This window comes from Drosophila teissieri, chromosome 3L (genome assembly GCF_016746235.2).
Source record: "Drosophila teissieri strain GT53w chromosome 3L, Prin_Dtei_1.1, whole genome shotgun sequence".
NCBI classification, from domain to species: Eukaryota; Metazoa; Arthropoda; class Insecta; order Diptera; family Drosophilidae; genus Drosophila; species Drosophila teissieri.
In genome coordinates this window covers 13038381-13054627 of record NC_053031.1, presented here as the reverse complement: position 1 = coordinate 13054627, position 16247 = coordinate 13038381, and the positions used below count along the sequence as shown (strand labels likewise).

Below are 16247 nucleotides of genomic sequence, written 5' to 3'. Positions count from 1 at the left end.
GTGCATTTATTCAGTTTGAGTCCAGCCAGCGCAGCGTCAACGAGCGGATCTCTCTCTCTTTAATTTTCCGAATCGAGTTTTCGGTTTATTCGCATTTTCTCCCCGCTTTTTTTTCGAGCGCGCGCAGCTATTGTTTTATATTACAAGTATTTGGCCGATCCGAAGCAAAGTCAAGCCGTCTGCCGTCGATATTGTCTCTGCCTGTAACTCGATCGCAAATTACACACCTTTCGCATTTTCGGTTCTGTTTCGGATTCGAGATGGGTTAATAATCTTCGCGCTTAGTTCAAACTTTTTTTCTGCTTATATTGCCAAAAAATTCAATTTTTACCCATTACCATCAACAAGTTAAAACGTCCACGGATAGTGCACAAAATATGTTTTTGTTATTGGATATCATTTGCGATATATTTGGCTATATAAATGCCACCAAGTGCACAGTGAGCAAAGCAGAACGGAAAAAGTTATTATGTAACTTTTAGAAATGTTTTGCACATAAAAACAGCAACAAATGTGGAATAATTCTTGAAGACACAAAGTGAAGAGCAGAAGAAAAACAGAAGTGGATAAGCCGCCAAAGGAAACATATGGATACAACTAAATAGGCAAAATAATAATGGGCGTTTTTAAGCAGCCAAAGAAGAAAGTGTAGTTACAAATAAAAGTTATTGATGTTGCAATAAAATATAAATGCGAAATCCCAGTTTACGCAAGCTGAAATCCGTTTTTCTTGAGCATAAAAGATCTAAGCCTTATAAATATCACAAAGTAAAGTTTTCTTTTAAGTGTACAAGTGCATCTAAACTAATGTAGCTAATATAAAATGGCTAAGTGTATTAACTACTTTAACTGCTAATTACCAAAGTTGTGCGCCAGATTCAAAAGCTTCAATTACAAATCAGCTGCGGCGAAATCGTAAAGTGTGCAAAGCAAAAGTGAATAAGAAAAAAAGAAGAAAAATAAAAGTGCAATAGGTAGTGAAAAAAAAGCGGCGCCAAAAAGATAAGGAAAAAACCAAGGATGAGATACGGGGGAAGCAAATTGAGATACTTCTCGCTAAAACAAAAGTGCATTCAACCAAAAGATTTTAAAACAAATTACCTGTGAGAGGGATTTTCTTCCACATTAATATAATACAATTTATAATTTGTATAAAGTGTCTTAATATTCAGAAGGTATTTTTACAGCCTACTCTTTGTTTGAATTTCCAATTGAGTTGTAGCGATTGTTTACTGTGAAAGTCGGAATTTAGAGCCAATAAAACGGTATTGAGCCTATAGTGTTTGTGTTAGCTATTATCAGATTATAATGCATTTCTACCCTTTACAAAATGATGTTTATAAAACATTTGTAAAAATCAAGAAGTATAAATTATGCGAGTATAATATTGTTTTTAGTTTAATTTCGCCAGATTGATAACCTATTTTACATAGTTCAGTATTATTAGGCGAATGAATTCGATATACACGTCTTCATTAAAATTGAGTGTTCGATTTACTTAATTGCATGAATTTCCAGAGGCTGAAACTAGCTAGGTAATTTGCCAGTCGCTTTGCAACCCTACTTTTTCCATTTGTTTTATTTAAATTTTTGTTGCACTTTTTATTGTTGGCTGACAAGTCTCAGGTCTCGGATGTGGCGTCTTTTTGAGTTTTTGAAACGTCACCGTCAGCGTTTGCCTGCCCCGAGTATCTGTGTGCGCACACAGTCTGCCAGTGTGTGTGTGCGTGTGTGTGTGCTGCTGCGATGGTGTGAGTGCGCGTGTGCATTTGTGCAGTGGTGTGCGATCATGCGGTAGTCGCACACGCTCTCAGTAAAAGTTACTTCAATTGACAACTAAAAAACTATAAACACATGCAAAACGCTTTTAAACATTACAAGTGATAAAACTTCGTTTCTTGTTTTTTTCATTTGTTCCAATTAAATGGGGCATAATTACGAAACGCTACTAAATAATTACTGCAGTTAGCTGCACTTTCTGGCCAATTTTGCTGGGGCTTGCAGAGCGTATACTTCATTTTCGCCAAGAGCAAATATGGCTAGTTGTTGATACGGTGAGATAAGCAACTGATTGACAACTGCTCCACGTCTATTTTTTGTTTAACAAAATTGAGGTAGTTGGTAACAAGGAACAATAACTTAAGGAAAGCCCTAACTTGAACGTCATTATATAAAGAAACACTTCATTATCTAATAACTAATGACTAATAGCTAGAGACCTCATATTTATAACTAAAGGAATAAGCTTGAGAAAGGAAAACTTAGGACTGAACACTTTTTTAATGTATGATTTTGTTTACATTGCCTTTTGAATTTAGTTTTGATATGATGGGGTTTTGTCCCTTCAGGTGAAATCGAACTAGTTTTTAATTAATCAGAATTTAATCGCTACTAAATAGAAGTCGTTAAACATTTCCACTTGGCGATTCACTAGAACTATGCCAATATTATTCACCTGAAACCTAAAAATCATCTTAAATAAATTGTATAAGTTCCTTAGCATACTAAATTATTTTCTTTAAATTCTATAGTTTAATTCCAGTAAGTTACAGTTCTAAATGGAATTTTAAAATCCTTATAGAGATCGAATAACGATAATGACGATGAATTGCTGCTATTGAGCAGGCTGCAGTTATTTAGTGATCATCACATCCGTTAATTTATTATTAGATTGTTAACCGTTTAGGGCAATGAACAAATTCAAGATCCGTTTGCGGTTCAACTTGCAACAACTTAACTAGAAAACCGCATAAAAATAATGGCCCTCAACCCTTTCAGCGATGAGCTTGGAATTTCGTAGATTCTAATTTAGTCCCGTCTGGGTAAAATAAGTGGAAACGAACGGCGTCGAAATAAATCAATGAATGAGGCAAAGGTAAAAATAAAATAATAGTGAAAAATTTAATTAAGTCAAGTTTAAAACAACAAACGCCAGAGCGCGACGAAAAGTGTTACAAGTGTTGCGGGAAAGAGAAATAGAAGGCGAGGAAGAAAAGCTGTACAACGGGTCGTATGAGTATTGAGTATTATCACTCACACACGGACACTATGTTGTAATCGCAATGCAATTAGCATTGCCAAGCAAAAGCTCAAGTTCACTGACAAAGAAATCCAGAGACAGCGCGAGCGAGAGCGAGACAGGGAGAGGGAGAGAGCGAGAGGGAAAGAGAGAGTTATATGTATGTATAGGTAACCCACACACATCGGTAGTATGCGATAATTTCTGTAACTGAGCGAAGCTTTACAAATGCAATCAAATGACGTTAGTTGCCGCACTGCCAGTGCGTCAGAGCGAGACAGCCATGGCTAGAGAGTGCGAGTGAGCGGGACGGGGCGAGTGCCGACCGATGACGGCAAGGGAGACAGAGAGATATGGCCACTATATCTCCCGACGTCGTGAGTAGGTCAGTCAACGATCTTCGCCTGGGTTGAGTAAACCTGGCACTACAACCGGCTTTCTGTGCTTTTTCCTCCACTGCGAACAACCAACTGGCTTCCGCATTGCAAATGTGCATATGGATATATAGATATAGATATTCCATAGGACACATATCAGCAACATTGTGGTCAATGTCATATGCTTGATACATCAGCTTCTATTTGCAATAGATGATGGGTTTCAATTATTCTGCTACATCGTATACTGTCTACAATTCGATGATGGCTTTAAAGCTGTTCAGTGCAGTTCAATTCGCTGGGTTGAAGGCCAAAAGAGATTGCAAAAGTAGAATCAGTCGAAAGGTGTACTTACATTTTCATATTCTAGCACTCCAATAGGCACTTACGACTTTAGGGCTTGATATAATCATTTAAGCTCCTCAGATCTACTTTAAAGTCACTAATGTTTTCAAAAGAGTTATTAACTCGTCACTTAGCAACTTTGCAACTTTGAATCACCTATTCAATCATGTGGGATTGAGATTAATGGAGTCTTCATTTTAGAAAGTGATTGATAGTCTTTCTACTTAAGCTTTATAAAGAGATAGCTTGCACTTCTTATAAACAGCTTAGAGATTATTTAAGCTATATTAAGGTAATCCATATATTTTCTTTGACCCAATAATTGCAGAGTTTATAATTGAGCCAGCAAAGTTGTAATTGGACCACATTCCTCGGGGCAAAGCTAGCTTATTGAATAATAACACCCGACACCACCTCTATATGTCTCTATCTTAACTCTTTTCCTGGCTGCTTTTTGCACTTTGCGAGAAACCAAACCAAACCAACCGCACTAATTGCAACACGAGCCATTAAGCGAGTCATTGGCAATTATCTGGGCAGCATTTGAAGTCTGGGTCTGGGTCTGGGCCAACAGCTACTTACGGTTAACCAGCAACACTTGGCCAAAAGGAACGGGACACTTTTCGGCCTTTGATGTGTGCGGCATGGTATTTAAAATGCTCTCCAGCCGTGTATACATGTGGGAAATTATGAGCTGCACTGTGGGTCCCTTGGTCAAACGGAGGTAAACGGATTAATTACAAACGGCACGGCAGATGCAAAGCTGGGTAATTTTAAGCTGCTTTGCACATTTTAATTAAACACAGATTTTTCGTCAATGCGACCAATGTGCCAGCTTTAAATGAGTTGCCAGCTTGAACGTCAGCGGCTTTCAGGGAATCCAGTCTCAACCCCTTCCAACTGGTCGAATGCATTTAACGGGCTTGCAGAACCTTTGACATTTGCTGAAAAGTTATCAAGTTTTCAAGTCGTTGTTTGGCAAGAAATTGCTTTTCGCCGAAGCCCCTCAAATGCTGGACCGTCAATTAACAGTGAATAATTTTGCGTGCGCTAAGGAGCATGGCTTAAGGTGCAGGAAATGATGGAAAAGTGTCGAATTAAATGGGAAATCAATAGAGAGACAGTCAGGCAAAACACGGAGCATTACGCAATTGATAGCGTGTATGCCAGCTTATTTTTAGCTGGAAAACGGACCCAGCATCCGCACTCAAATTCCCGCTGCAGCCAGGCAATTGGCTGGCAGCTGCCCCACTCACACTCTACGGTTAAGCGAAACCCACCCAACCCAGTCCATTGGAACACCTTCAGCCTTCCTCCAACCACCGAGCAGTGGTTGTTATGGCATTCGGTGAACGCATTTTGTAACATGACAAAATAGCGTAGCATACATTTCAGGGGTTGCAAATGTGCAACATTGATTGGCACGGCCAACTGGCAAATTGGCCACGGGGCCTCCAGTTGGGGAGCCTGCGCAGGCGCAGCTTACGCGTACGCGTATTCTTATAATTACATAACCTGGCGATAACCGATTCGAAAAGGATGCTGGCCAACTTGGCGAAACCAAATCCGAAACCGAAACAGAACCACAACTGCACTTGTTGCTGGCACAGCGCGGCGTTTGGCGATAACTTTCGGAACAAAAAGCGCGTCGGCAAAAAAGTTACTACAAAGATATAAAAATAATCTATTAATTTAAACGTGAACCTTTGCAGTTATTCAAAATGTGGCATATTGAGCATATGGAAATCAATTGTTGCGTAAACATTACCTGAACTTTAGACCAAAAACAAGGGCACATATGAACAAAATGATGTGAGCGTGTAATACAAATTTGTGGCATTTGTGAGCAAGTCTTCAAAAGAAGTGGAAGTTTCGAACTTTCTTCGGTTCTTTCTCGGTTCGTCTGCCCATTTCCTATTCCCAATTATTCCGGCACTAGTTTAATTATTGTGCAGCTTGAAGTGTGGACTGTCCTACAGAACCGAAAATGGACGACGAGAGCGACGACAAGGATGATACAAAAAGGTAAATTCTCTAGACATTCAGTGCCCACACACTTATGCACTCGTTAGATGTTAGCACAAATCCGTGGGCCATCTGCAGGTGACAGTTGACAAGAAGTAAAAGAAAAAGACGTGTATATGGCGTGCTTGCAAATTTTCCACTAGGTGAAAGTGAAATGTCCCCCTTTTATTATTTATTTATTATTTTATCCGATGAATACCTGTATTTGGATACCGCTGCTGTCGTCAAATAAAAATCCCTGCCTTCCCCAGCCCCTCGGATTCTGACAATGGAAGTCAACCTGTGGTAACTCAATTCCTTGATCCGTTTTTCCTGCGGCCAACCTCAATGAATTGTAATCCGAGTGTGAATTCGATTAGCTCATGCAATAATTAATTAATTTCACCGGATGACGTTCGTCAATAGCCGAAAGTATCTGGAAAATTCTACGAGCTTGTCGCTTAACAGTAACTGCACGGATTTAGTTATCAAATATCCAGGTTGGCAGATTAATATGCTTCCTAAGACAAGAGTATTGGTTATAATTGCCAACTTACTGCCGTTCTCCTTCAACCTGGACTACACCTTCAGAAATAACCAAAATATCTTCCTAACAACGCAATTATTTTTCATGACGCAGAGAAGAAAGATAGAAACTCCCCATGCGTTAATTCAACAGATACAATTATGCATTTCTACTATAATATTTATTCAAGCATTAAATAGAGTAACTTTATTTATTCGCATTTATTAAATCAACCTTTGGGTAGATCGAACGATGAAATACAGTACTAAACACTTAGCTTTCTACTATTTACTTAGTTTTCACATCTTTCTTCTATCTTGATAAATAATTCTAGGACTTTTACGTTCAATTTACTTTAAAATCAGTTGGTAAGCCCAGGCTGATTGGTCATAAACTACGAGTACCATGACCATGCCATAGTCAAAAACAGACAATAGCAATAATCCCGAAACTCAGCTCATCCAACAGTTAGTGACATGCAAATGTCAATGGCAGGATGGAGAAGTTAACTGTAGCGCAGAAAATTGAAAGCGACAAAGGGGCAAAGCGACCCAACCCTTGTCCTGCGTATCCTTAGAAAAATCCGGGTGAAACGGTGATAGCATATGTGCATATGTGGCTAATCAACGCCAGACAATGCCTCAATGGACTCGGCACACGTGGGTCACGAACGCACTCACCTGGGGGGTGGCAAACGCCGTTCAATGTGATGTACTTGCGAGCATTGAGCGTTGTGACGTTGTTAAACGTAAATGCATCCTATTGATTATTTTTAACTCATAGCTTCCTTTGCAGGAAATCGCGTAATCTCAGCGAGAAGAAGCGGCGGGATCAGTTCAACTAGCTGGTCAACGATCTGAGCGCCTTGATATCCACCTCCAGCCGAAAGATGGACAAGTCCACGGTCCTCAAGTCCACGATTGCCTTCCTGAAGAATCATAATGGTAGGCTTACTGCATTTCCCACTGCCATCTCTTTTTGAACTCTCAAATGTTTCGACATCAGAGGCCACCGATCGCTCCAAGGTTTTCGAAATACAGCAGGACTGGAAGCCCGCGTTCCTCAGCAACGATGAGTACACCCACCTCATGCTGGAGTCCCTCGATGGTTTCATGATTGTGTTCAGCAGTATGGGCTCCATCTTCTATGCCTCGGAAAGTATTACCTCCCAGCTGGGCTATCTGCCGGTAAGTTTAACTAAGATCTACAATTTTTGAAAAGCCTAATCCATCTAGTCAATATACTGAAGTAACTTTGTGTTCGCCACAAAACTGTGTTTCTTTGAGTAAAAATGTTAGTGCAAAAAAGCAAAACATCCAAGTCGGCCGGTTTGAAATTAAAGAACACTGTGAGGAAAACATCATTTCCATGCGTAAGGAGTTTATTCAGTTGACAACTTGTACCCGTTCGGCACATAAGAATATTCGAGAACAATCAAAAACATTATTTAACAAAGTTCAAATTTTTCGTACAAGATGTCGGAAAAATCGAAAATAACGGCTGTGAATGTCTACAGCACAAACGTGACCTCCGATAATCCTTCGCGTATGGAAATGTTATCCTGGGTGAACCACACTCTGAAGACGCAGTTTTCCAAGGTCGAGGAATTGTGCACCGGAGCGGCTTACTGCCAGTTAATGGACATGCTGTTTGCCCATTCGATACCGATGCAGCGAGTCAAGTTTCGCACCAACCTAGAGCATGAGTACATCCAAAATTTTAAACTTCTACAGGCGTGTTTCGATAAGGTCTTTGTGGATAAGATCATACCCCTGGACAGGCTGGTCAAGGGTCGATTCCAAGATAACTTGGAGTTCCTGCAGTGGTTTCGCAAGTTCTTCGATGCCAACTATGAGGGTCGACTCTATGATCCCGTGACCGCTCGGAAAGGAGCAGTGATGGGCCTTGGCTCACCTCCCATGGAGGCTAGGTTTCATAGATCTGCGTCCAGGTCCAATCGCCAAACAACTCAAACCCCCCAAGAACAGCCTGCTAAATCTGAAAATAACAGTGCAACTACAGAGCGGGAAAATCAAGCTGCTAAGGAGTTGCAGGATTATTGCGAATTTTTGCCGATAACGACAAGGGAAAGGGATTTTTACTTATCGAAACTGAGAGATATTGAACGTCTTTGCCAGAAATACAATAGTGGCAAGGATAGGGAACTATCAGAGAAGATTACTAAGATTATTTACGCCGACTAAGAGTTCAAATGAAGTACCAAATACGCCTAGTTCAAACCGTTCAGGAGCCAAATTCAAAGAGTTATAGCAGCTAGTTTCAAAATCAACCGATAAATTGTCAATAAATTTTTAATACGCACTTTTTTCAAATTGTAATATGAAATTGAATCTTCTATATGAATCTTATACGAAATGAAAGCAGTAATGGGAAAATTAAAGTTAAGGACTTACATTTTCATAAGTAAATATTTGTTCTTATTGAAGCTCAGTTCTCACTTACCTTACACTTTGCTTTTCAGCAAGATTTGTACAACATGACCATATACGACCTGGCCTACGAGATGGACCACGAGGCGCTGCTGAACATCTTCCTGAATCCCACGCCGGTAATCGAGCCCAGACAGACGGACATCAGTTCCAGCAACCAGATCACCTTCTACACGCATTTGAAACGCGGCGGGATAGAGAAAGTGGATGCCAATGCCTACGAGTTGGTCAAATTCGTGGGCTACTTTCGTAGGTAGCCGTGCAGTGAGTTTCGGTCACCTCCACTGATGCTTATCCCTTAGGTAACGATACCAATACCAATACCAATACCTCGACGCCTTCCAGTGCGGAGGCATCGAATGGCTCAAATGGACAACCAGCGGTGCTGCCGCGCATCCTCCAGCAGAACTCCAATGCCGAGGTGGACAAGAAGCTGGTTTTCGTGGGCACTGGTCGCGTACAGAATCCGCAGCTGATCAGGGAAATGAGCATTATCGATCCCACCAGTAATGAGTTCACCTCGAAACACAGCATGGAGTGGAAGTTTCTGTTTCTGGATCACCGGGCACCGCCGATCATTGGCTACATGCCCTTCGAGGTTCTGGGCACTTCCGGCTATGATTACTACCACTTTGATGATTTGGACAGTATTGTGGCGTGCCATGAAGAGCGTAAGTTGCCTAAAGCAAACTAAGGTGCCTAAATTTCTTTTCAATTAACTATTATAGTAAGGCAAACGGGGGAGGGCAAGTCCTGCTACTACCGATTCCTCACGAAGGGCCAGCAGTGGATATGGCTGCAAACGGACTACTACGTGAGCTACCACCAGTTTAACTCCAAGCCGGACTACGTGGTCTGCACCCACAAGGTGGTCAGCTATGCCGAGGTTCTTAAGGATTGTCGAAAGGATGGCCCAAAATCCGCAAATAGCAGCACCAGCACCACCACCACCACCAACAATGGCAGCAGCAAGGTCATTGCCTCCGCGGGAACCAGCAGCAAATCCGCATCTGCCACCACAACACTGAGGGACTTCGAGCTGAGCAGCCAGAATCTGGATGGCACCTTGCTGGGCAATAGTCTGGCCAGTTTGGGCAATGAAACGACAGCCACCTCACCCGCCGTCGACTCATCGCCCATGTGGTCCGCGTCGGCAGTCCAACCGTCTGGGTCATGCCCAATCAATCCGCTGAAGACATCGCGTCCCGCCTCGAGTTATGGCAATATCAGTTCCACAGGCATCTCGCCGAAGGCCAAGCGAAAGTGCTACTTCTACAACAACCGGGGCAATGACTCGGATTCCACGTCCATGTCGACGGACTCGGTCACCAGTCGGCAGTCCCTGATGACGCACGTCAGTACGGTGAGTATCCATATAAACTTATGTTCATTAAAGAACATTTTTCTGATTTGATTCTTATAATTTCCATAGCAAAGCCAACGGCAGCGAACGCATCACCGAGAACACCATCGCGAAAATCATCACAGTCAGTCACATCATCACATGCAGCAACAGCAACAGCAGCAGCAGCAGCAACAGCAACAACAACAGCAGCAACAGCAACAGCAGCAGCAGCAGCAACAGCAGCAGCAGCAGCAACAGCAGCAGCATCAGAATCAGCCGCAGCAACATCAGCAGCAGCCGCAGTTGCAACATACAGTGGGCACTCAGAAAATGGTGCCCCTCCTGCCGATTGCGCCCACGCAAATAATGACTGGAAACACGTGTCAGTTTCCGCAACCCGCCTATCCGCTGGCTAGTCCCCAACTGGTGGCACCCACCTTTCTGGAGCCGCCACAATATCTCACCGCCATTCCCATGCAGCCGGTGATCGCTCCGTTTCCGGTGGCGCCAGTTCTGTCGCCACTTGCGCAGCCACAACCGGAAATGCTGCCCGACACGGTGGTGATGACGCCAACGCAGAGTCAGTTGCAGGATCAGTTGCAGCGGAAGCACGACGAGCTGCAAAAGCTGATCATGCAGCAGCAGAATGAGCTGAGGATCGTCTCGGAGCAGCTGCTCCTGTCCCGCTACACATATCTGCAGCCCATGATGTCGATGGGCTTCGCACCTGGCAACATGACAGCATCAGCGGTGAGCAATTTGGGAGCCGGTGGCCAGCGGGGGATGAACTTCACCAGCAGCAATGCCGTGCAGCCGCAATTCAATCAGTATGGCTTTGCGCTGAACTCGGAGCAGATGCTCAACCAGCAGGATCAGCAGATGATGATGCAGCAGCAGCAGAATCTGCACACGCAGCACCAGCACAATATGCAGGCGCAGCATCAGAGCCACTCACAGTTGCAGCAACACAGTCAGCAGCAAAATCCGCAGCAGCAGCAGCAACAACAGAACCAGCAACAGCAGCAGCAACAACAGCAGCAGCAACAGCAGCAACAACAGAACCAGCAACAGCAGCAGCAGCAGCAACAGCAGCAGCAGCAACAGCAGCAACAGCAGCAGCAGCAGTTGCAGCTGCAGCAACAAAATGATATTTTACTGCGCGAGGACATCGATGATATAGACGCCTTCCTCAATCTGTCGCCGCTGCACTCGCTGGGCTCGCAATCCGCCATCAATCCCTTCAACTCCAGCAGCAATAACAACAATCAAAGCTTCAATGGTGGAGGTAATCAGAATACTGGCAACCAGAATAATAGCAACAACAATCGCAGTACGAATCCCCCGCAAAATAACAATGAGGACTCCCTGTTGTCCTACATGCAAATGGCCACCGAATCGAGTCCTTCGATCAACTTTCACATGGGCATCAGCGACGATGGCTCCGAAACGCAGAGCGAGGACAACAAGATGATGCACAGTTCCAGCAGCAATCTGGTGCAGCAGCAGCAGCAGCAGCAGCAGCAGCAGCAGCAGCAACAGCAACAGCAGCAACAGCAGCAACAACAGCAGCAACAGCAACAGCAGCAGCAACAACAGCAGCAGCAAATCCTGCAGCAGCAGCAGCAACAGCAACAGCAGGCAAACAACTTCTTCAGTTCGAATCCCTTTCTCAACAGTCAGAATCAGAGCCAAAACCAGTTGCCAAACGATCTGGAAATATTGCCATACCAGATGTCCCAGGAGCAATCACAGAATCTATTCAACTCGCCTCACACAGCGCCAGGCAGTAGTCAATAGCTGGTACCCACTGTACATAACTCTCTTTAGCGATAGGAAAAGGTAGGATTGTAAGAAGTGCAGGCAACACATATATTATCAAGTTTGGCCTCTGGCTCTCTTTATCGAACCTCCTCCTCTATCGGAAGCCCAGAGCTAGTTGTAGATCTCAACAGACTGAGTATTGTCCCACCCCGCCCCTTCATGTGTTATAAATCACATATATAGTACTATAGAAAAGTTCTCAAAAAATCCATTATAAGTAAGTTCTAAATCGTTGTACATAAGACCAGCGGTATGTCTAGTTTGTAGCAAGAGCCCATCGTTTCCATAGGCTAGCCTATCCAGTAAGTGCCATCGAGGCGCAAGAAATGGATCTCTGATACGAAATCGAACCTTAAAGCCTAATCCTAAGTTATTTGTATTCTAATTTACTGAGAAGCGACTAACAAGCGAACGAGTTGAGCAAAGCTAATCCAATTCCATATTATTTTCAAGACTGGGCTTCGTCATCGAGGTCAATAATGATATTTATCGTACGATTTAGTTTTATTCTGTATATGATTACATATAACTCAAAACTCAGGTTGAGATTGCAACTGACATTTATTTCGCTGTGAACATATTCCCATAAGTTTTCTTTAGGCCCGATCTTTTCCGACAGCTGAAATACTGAAATACTGAAGTACCATTAGTTCAATCGTTATCCCCATTTCGCAATGCATTACTATTTTGCTGTTGGAAAAGTTCGTTCGAATATGCTTCGATCTGCAGCTGATAAAGAGCCAAATGCTTTAAAACTTAGAACTTGTAAATGAAAACCAACTATCTTAAACTCAACTACAACTACCTTAATAATTTTAGTTACTCAATGTTTAAGAATTGTACATACCTATAGAACGAGTCGGTAGAACTTGCTTAAGCCTGTAAATACGCGTACGATGAGGATACTAACATATAGACCCATTTTGTACATAACTGTTTATATGTTTTTCAAATGAGCTCAACAAAAACACAACAAAACAAAAGCTAATCCAATTGAACATGCTAATCAAACCAAAAATCAAGAACACTATCGATACCGAGTTGTAATAAAGCAAAACAAAAAACAGTTACAAAAACTTAATTGCATGATATTTATTATTCGAATCATTCCTAATAGTAAGTAAAGAGAGGGGAGTAAAAAAGAGTATATGAATTCGACTTAGACGCGCAGCTTGGCAACGGCATTCTGGAGAATCTGGAACTCGGAGTTGATGTTGTCCATCAGATTCGAAATCTGCGGCTTCGAGTCGAGAACCTCAACACTCTGAGTATAGGCATTGTAGCGAACACCGAAGGGTCGCGGAATCGAGTTTGCAAATTTACTAAAAGTAGTTCAAGTTAATATTTTAAATAATATTTCTTTAGATATGTTTAAAGTCACTAGTCACATACATGGTCTTCTCCTTGGCGGTCTCAAAACTATCGGCCACGTAGTACAGAGGCTGGAACTGGGTAATGGGATACTTGGTGACGCCAGTGACCTCCGGCTCAAAGTCCTTCAGCTGCGGCTTGTCCGTGAGGCAGTACTCAAGTTCTCCGTAGGAGGACAGCAGACCTGCTCCGTACGCCTTCAACTCACCCTCCTGGCGGCACAAGCCGTACTCAACAGTGAACCAGAAGATCTGCAAACAATTCACATATGAACAGTATTAAACAATAAGTTTGGAGCAATAAGTTTGCCGCTTACGGTGGACAGCTTCTCAATGTAATCATCGGGTGCTCCCAGCGAAGCTAACCCGATCTCCTGACTGAACTGAGCAAACGCTGGATCTGCGAAGAGCGGCACGTGGCCCATCAGCTCGTGGCAGACATCTGGCTCCGGGGTGTACATGGGCTTGCTGGGATGTCGGATGTACTGGGTGGAGTGGAAGACGCGGAAGGCCAGGCCGGCCAGGAAGTCCCGGGAGCTGAGTAGTCCAGCCACTGGACGCAGAGTGAAACCTGTGCAATCTGAAAGGCAGCAATTCAACGTTACGAATTCCATCTAATGGACAGTGGTCGAACTAACCCCTCAAAAAGTTGGACACATCCTCCAGCTGGGGAATGTTATCCTCGCGGAATCCACAGTTGTCCACCAGCAAGGGAAAGACGTGGTTGTACTCGCGACAGGCGTGGGTCTTGTAGAGCTTCGTAAGATTCCTGAAGATAATGCCCCAGGTCTCGATCTCCTCCTTGGTGTAATCCACATGGGGCAAGGGCTCACCATGCTTGTAGTTGTAGGCTATGTCGGCGAAGTACTTGCGACGCTTGCGGTATTCCGGATCGGTGAATCCAGGATGATCGGAATCCAGTTCAGAGCCGTAGCTCAGGATCTGATTGGCGAAACGATCCAGATCGCGTATACGCCGTGGGAACCAGGGCACAGCCGTCGCATTATCCTTGTAGTCACGCGAAATGATGTTGAAGTAGCTGCACTGCTCCTTCACATCCTCGATGGCTTTTCCCAAGGCACCAGATTTTCCATCGGCCTCCACGAAAAACTCGTAGCCGGGAACACGCAGCGAGGATCGCGACTCGATGTGCACCAGGTTAATGTCATGCTTCTTGAAGATGGCCAAAATGTTGGCCAATGCTCCGCTGGATAACGAGGAATCCTTGGGCGAGAACAGCAGACAGGTGTTCCTGGCCTCCTTAATGTCTACACCCTCGACTATGTAAGCCGAATCCTCAACGCGCGTTGGCTATAAATTAACAATGAATTTTTAATTTTGCAAAGCAGTTGCATAATTGAAAATTTGACAGATTGACTCCGAGTGACCTGGGTTTTACCCGCAGTCAATTCAAACCATTTAATACTGATAATACTCCTCGCTATTAACACCCTACTCCTATGGCAAATCAGCAAATCTCCTATTTCAGAGGCTAGCAGGGCGCGAATCGCATAATTACCTAACCGAAGCCTTATATGAGCCAACGAACTGTAATTGTAGCACTTGCAACTTATCTACAGCATTGAGATTGCTCGTTTATTGTCTTAAACCCCCCCTTGAAGGTTTAGGTCCGACCGCAATGACAATTAGCGCATATTGCCAAGGACTCGGCCTAGAACTTGGTGTGCTTTATCTGTGGGAAGGTCTGCCATGTGGTAAACTTTGCAAGATCTTGAGACTTAAGAAGGTCTTTCATCAAGGCTGTCTTTGCTATTTATTAGAAAAGTTACTAGGCGTAATAAGCACTCGGTATTTCTTTGTCTAGAACTATTGCGAACTAACCCAATTCGATGACAGGTCTCATAGATTACAGATCCGCTTTCTCATTTCAATCAAAATAATCAAATGATATTTATATATTTTATTTCAATTTTTTCCTCAAAGGTTGTGAAAGTTCATGCTGAGCGCGCAGAATAATAAACTTGTTATTGTTTTTAATTTATTAGCTATTTTACGGTTCACTTTCTATTCCCGGTGCACAGAGGACTCACGCTGAAGCAACAAACAAACCTTATCAAAGGAGACCTGCCGCTGGTACATTTTTCACACAAGATTCTCGGGTTTCTCCGATGACGAACTATCCGCTCAGCACACGAATTAAAACTGATTGAATTTCTCAGTAAATCGCGCGCTTAAATAGACTTTCCGATAGGCCCCATAGCACAGCTCATAGCCCATAGCCCCCATAGCCCCCATAGCGGAGCCAAACGAAAACGAAAATCAATCCGCACTGAAACCTGTAAATAATACAAATAATATCGCGGGCAATCGGGCGAGTGAACGATCTTGGAACGCCATCCACATGCGGTCCAATCGCGGCTCCAGCTCTGCGGCTGCGGGGTTATCAGTGGCCAGTCCCGATGGGTCTAGAATCCCATTTCAGCTCATTACAGAAGCCGTCGTCTAGCCGACTGAATCCAAATATTGTAGCATAAATACAGTCGAGCATCTTTAATTCAAAATACGAAGAAAAGTATGGCTTGATTCGGTAAACCAGTTAGGAATGTTACAGAGCTGGCTTCCTCACAATCGTAACTTAGGCACAGTGTTCTTTATATTCAAAATAAGAATGCAAAACATGTTTCACTTTTGCTGCACTTGCCTTTCGCATGTTCCACTGTATTTTGGAAATATTATAAGCTAAAAATCGCCCCTCTGCTGGGGTCCACATTATCAAAACATTATTTCAGCTAGTTTTAGCTTCGCTTTGTTTTGCAAAAATCATACTGAATAATCTGAGGCGGTGTTTTTCTAATGACAGGTTCTAACCAAACGAGTTCAACGGCATTTCAGGGCAATTATTTCAGTAGTGAATAGCTCCAAGTGGGCCTGGCACGCGCTGCTCTTGTTGTTTTATACTTACAGTCCACATCAGTTTGACTGGAATCAATTAGTTCAATCGTATCACTCACCTCAACTTTTTGTCGGAT

General features: G+C 43.3%; 3 protein-coding genes across 6 annotated transcripts; 2 read left to right on the top strand and 1 right to left on the bottom strand.

Annotated features, from left to right (window-relative positions):
* Positions 1-5616: 5616 nt before the first annotated feature.
* LOC122616728 (circadian locomoter output cycles protein kaput) lies at positions 5617-12968 on the top strand. 4 transcript variants are annotated; one of them, XM_043792281.1, is made up of 7 exons: positions 5617-5766; positions 7067-7215; positions 7277-7458; positions 8754-8970; positions 9024-9392; positions 9450-10084; positions 10154-12968. In XM_043792281.1, exons 2-7 carry the CDS (start codon positions 7161-7163, stop codon positions 11861-11863), a joined length of 3168 nt encoding a protein of 1055 aa, XP_043648216.1. In that variant the 5' UTR covers positions 5617-5766; positions 7067-7160; the 3' UTR covers positions 11864-12968. The 4 variants fall into 4 exon arrangements, with proteins under 4 accessions (XP_043648216.1, XP_043648217.1, XP_043648219.1 ...); XM_043792282.1 differs by having other exon boundaries at positions 5642-5766; positions 7055-7215; XM_043792284.1 differs by lacking the exons at positions 5617-5766; positions 7067-7215; positions 7277-7458 and adding an exon at positions 8555-8695.
* On the top strand, positions 7643-8610 carry LOC122616731 (microtubule-associated protein RP/EB family member 1). Its single transcript, XM_043792286.1, has one exon. The coding sequence runs from the start codon at positions 7747-7749 to the stop codon at positions 8473-8475; it is 729 nt and encodes a 242-aa protein (XP_043648221.1). The 5' UTR covers positions 7643-7746; the 3' UTR covers positions 8476-8610.
* On the bottom strand, positions 12955-15481 carry LOC122616729 (protein henna). The gene is made up of 5 exons (XM_043792285.1): positions 15328-15481; positions 13896-14568; positions 13575-13837; positions 13280-13509; positions 12955-13209 (listed from the first exon to the last, which is right to left on the bottom strand). The coding sequence occupies exons 1-5, from the start codon at positions 15355-15357 to the stop codon at positions 13047-13049; spliced, it is 1359 nt and encodes a 452-aa protein (XP_043648220.1). The 5' UTR covers positions 15358-15481; the 3' UTR covers positions 12955-13046.
* Between the last annotated feature and the right edge of the window lie 766 nt (positions 15482-16247).

Coding starts and splice junctions, on each gene's coding strand:
- LOC122616728 (XM_043792281.1), top strand. CDS start 7,161: ATGGACAAGTCCACGGTCCTCAAGTCCACGATTGCCTTCCTGAAGAAT. Junction 7,216..7,276: donor CTTCCTGAAGAATCATAATG/GTAGGCTTACTG, acceptor TTTCGACATCAG/AGGCCACCGATCGCTCCAAG. Junction 8,971..9,023: donor CAAATTCGTGGGCTACTTTC/GTAGGTAGCCGT, acceptor CTTATCCCTTAG/GTAACGATACCAATACCAAT.
- LOC122616731 (XM_043792286.1), top strand. CDS start 7,747: ATGTCGGAAAAATCGAAAATAACGGCTGTGAATGTCTACAGCACAAAC.
- LOC122616729 (XM_043792285.1), bottom strand. CDS start 15,357: ATGTACCAGCGGCAGGTCTCCTTTGATAAG. Junction 14,569..15,327: donor GGCAGGTCTCCTTTGATAAG/GTTTGTTTGTTG, acceptor GTTAATTTATAG/CCAACGCGCGTTGAGGATTC. Junction 13,838..13,895: donor TGTGTCCAACTTTTTGAGGG/GTTAGTTCGACC, acceptor GCTGCCTTTCAG/ATTGCACAGGTTTCACTCTG.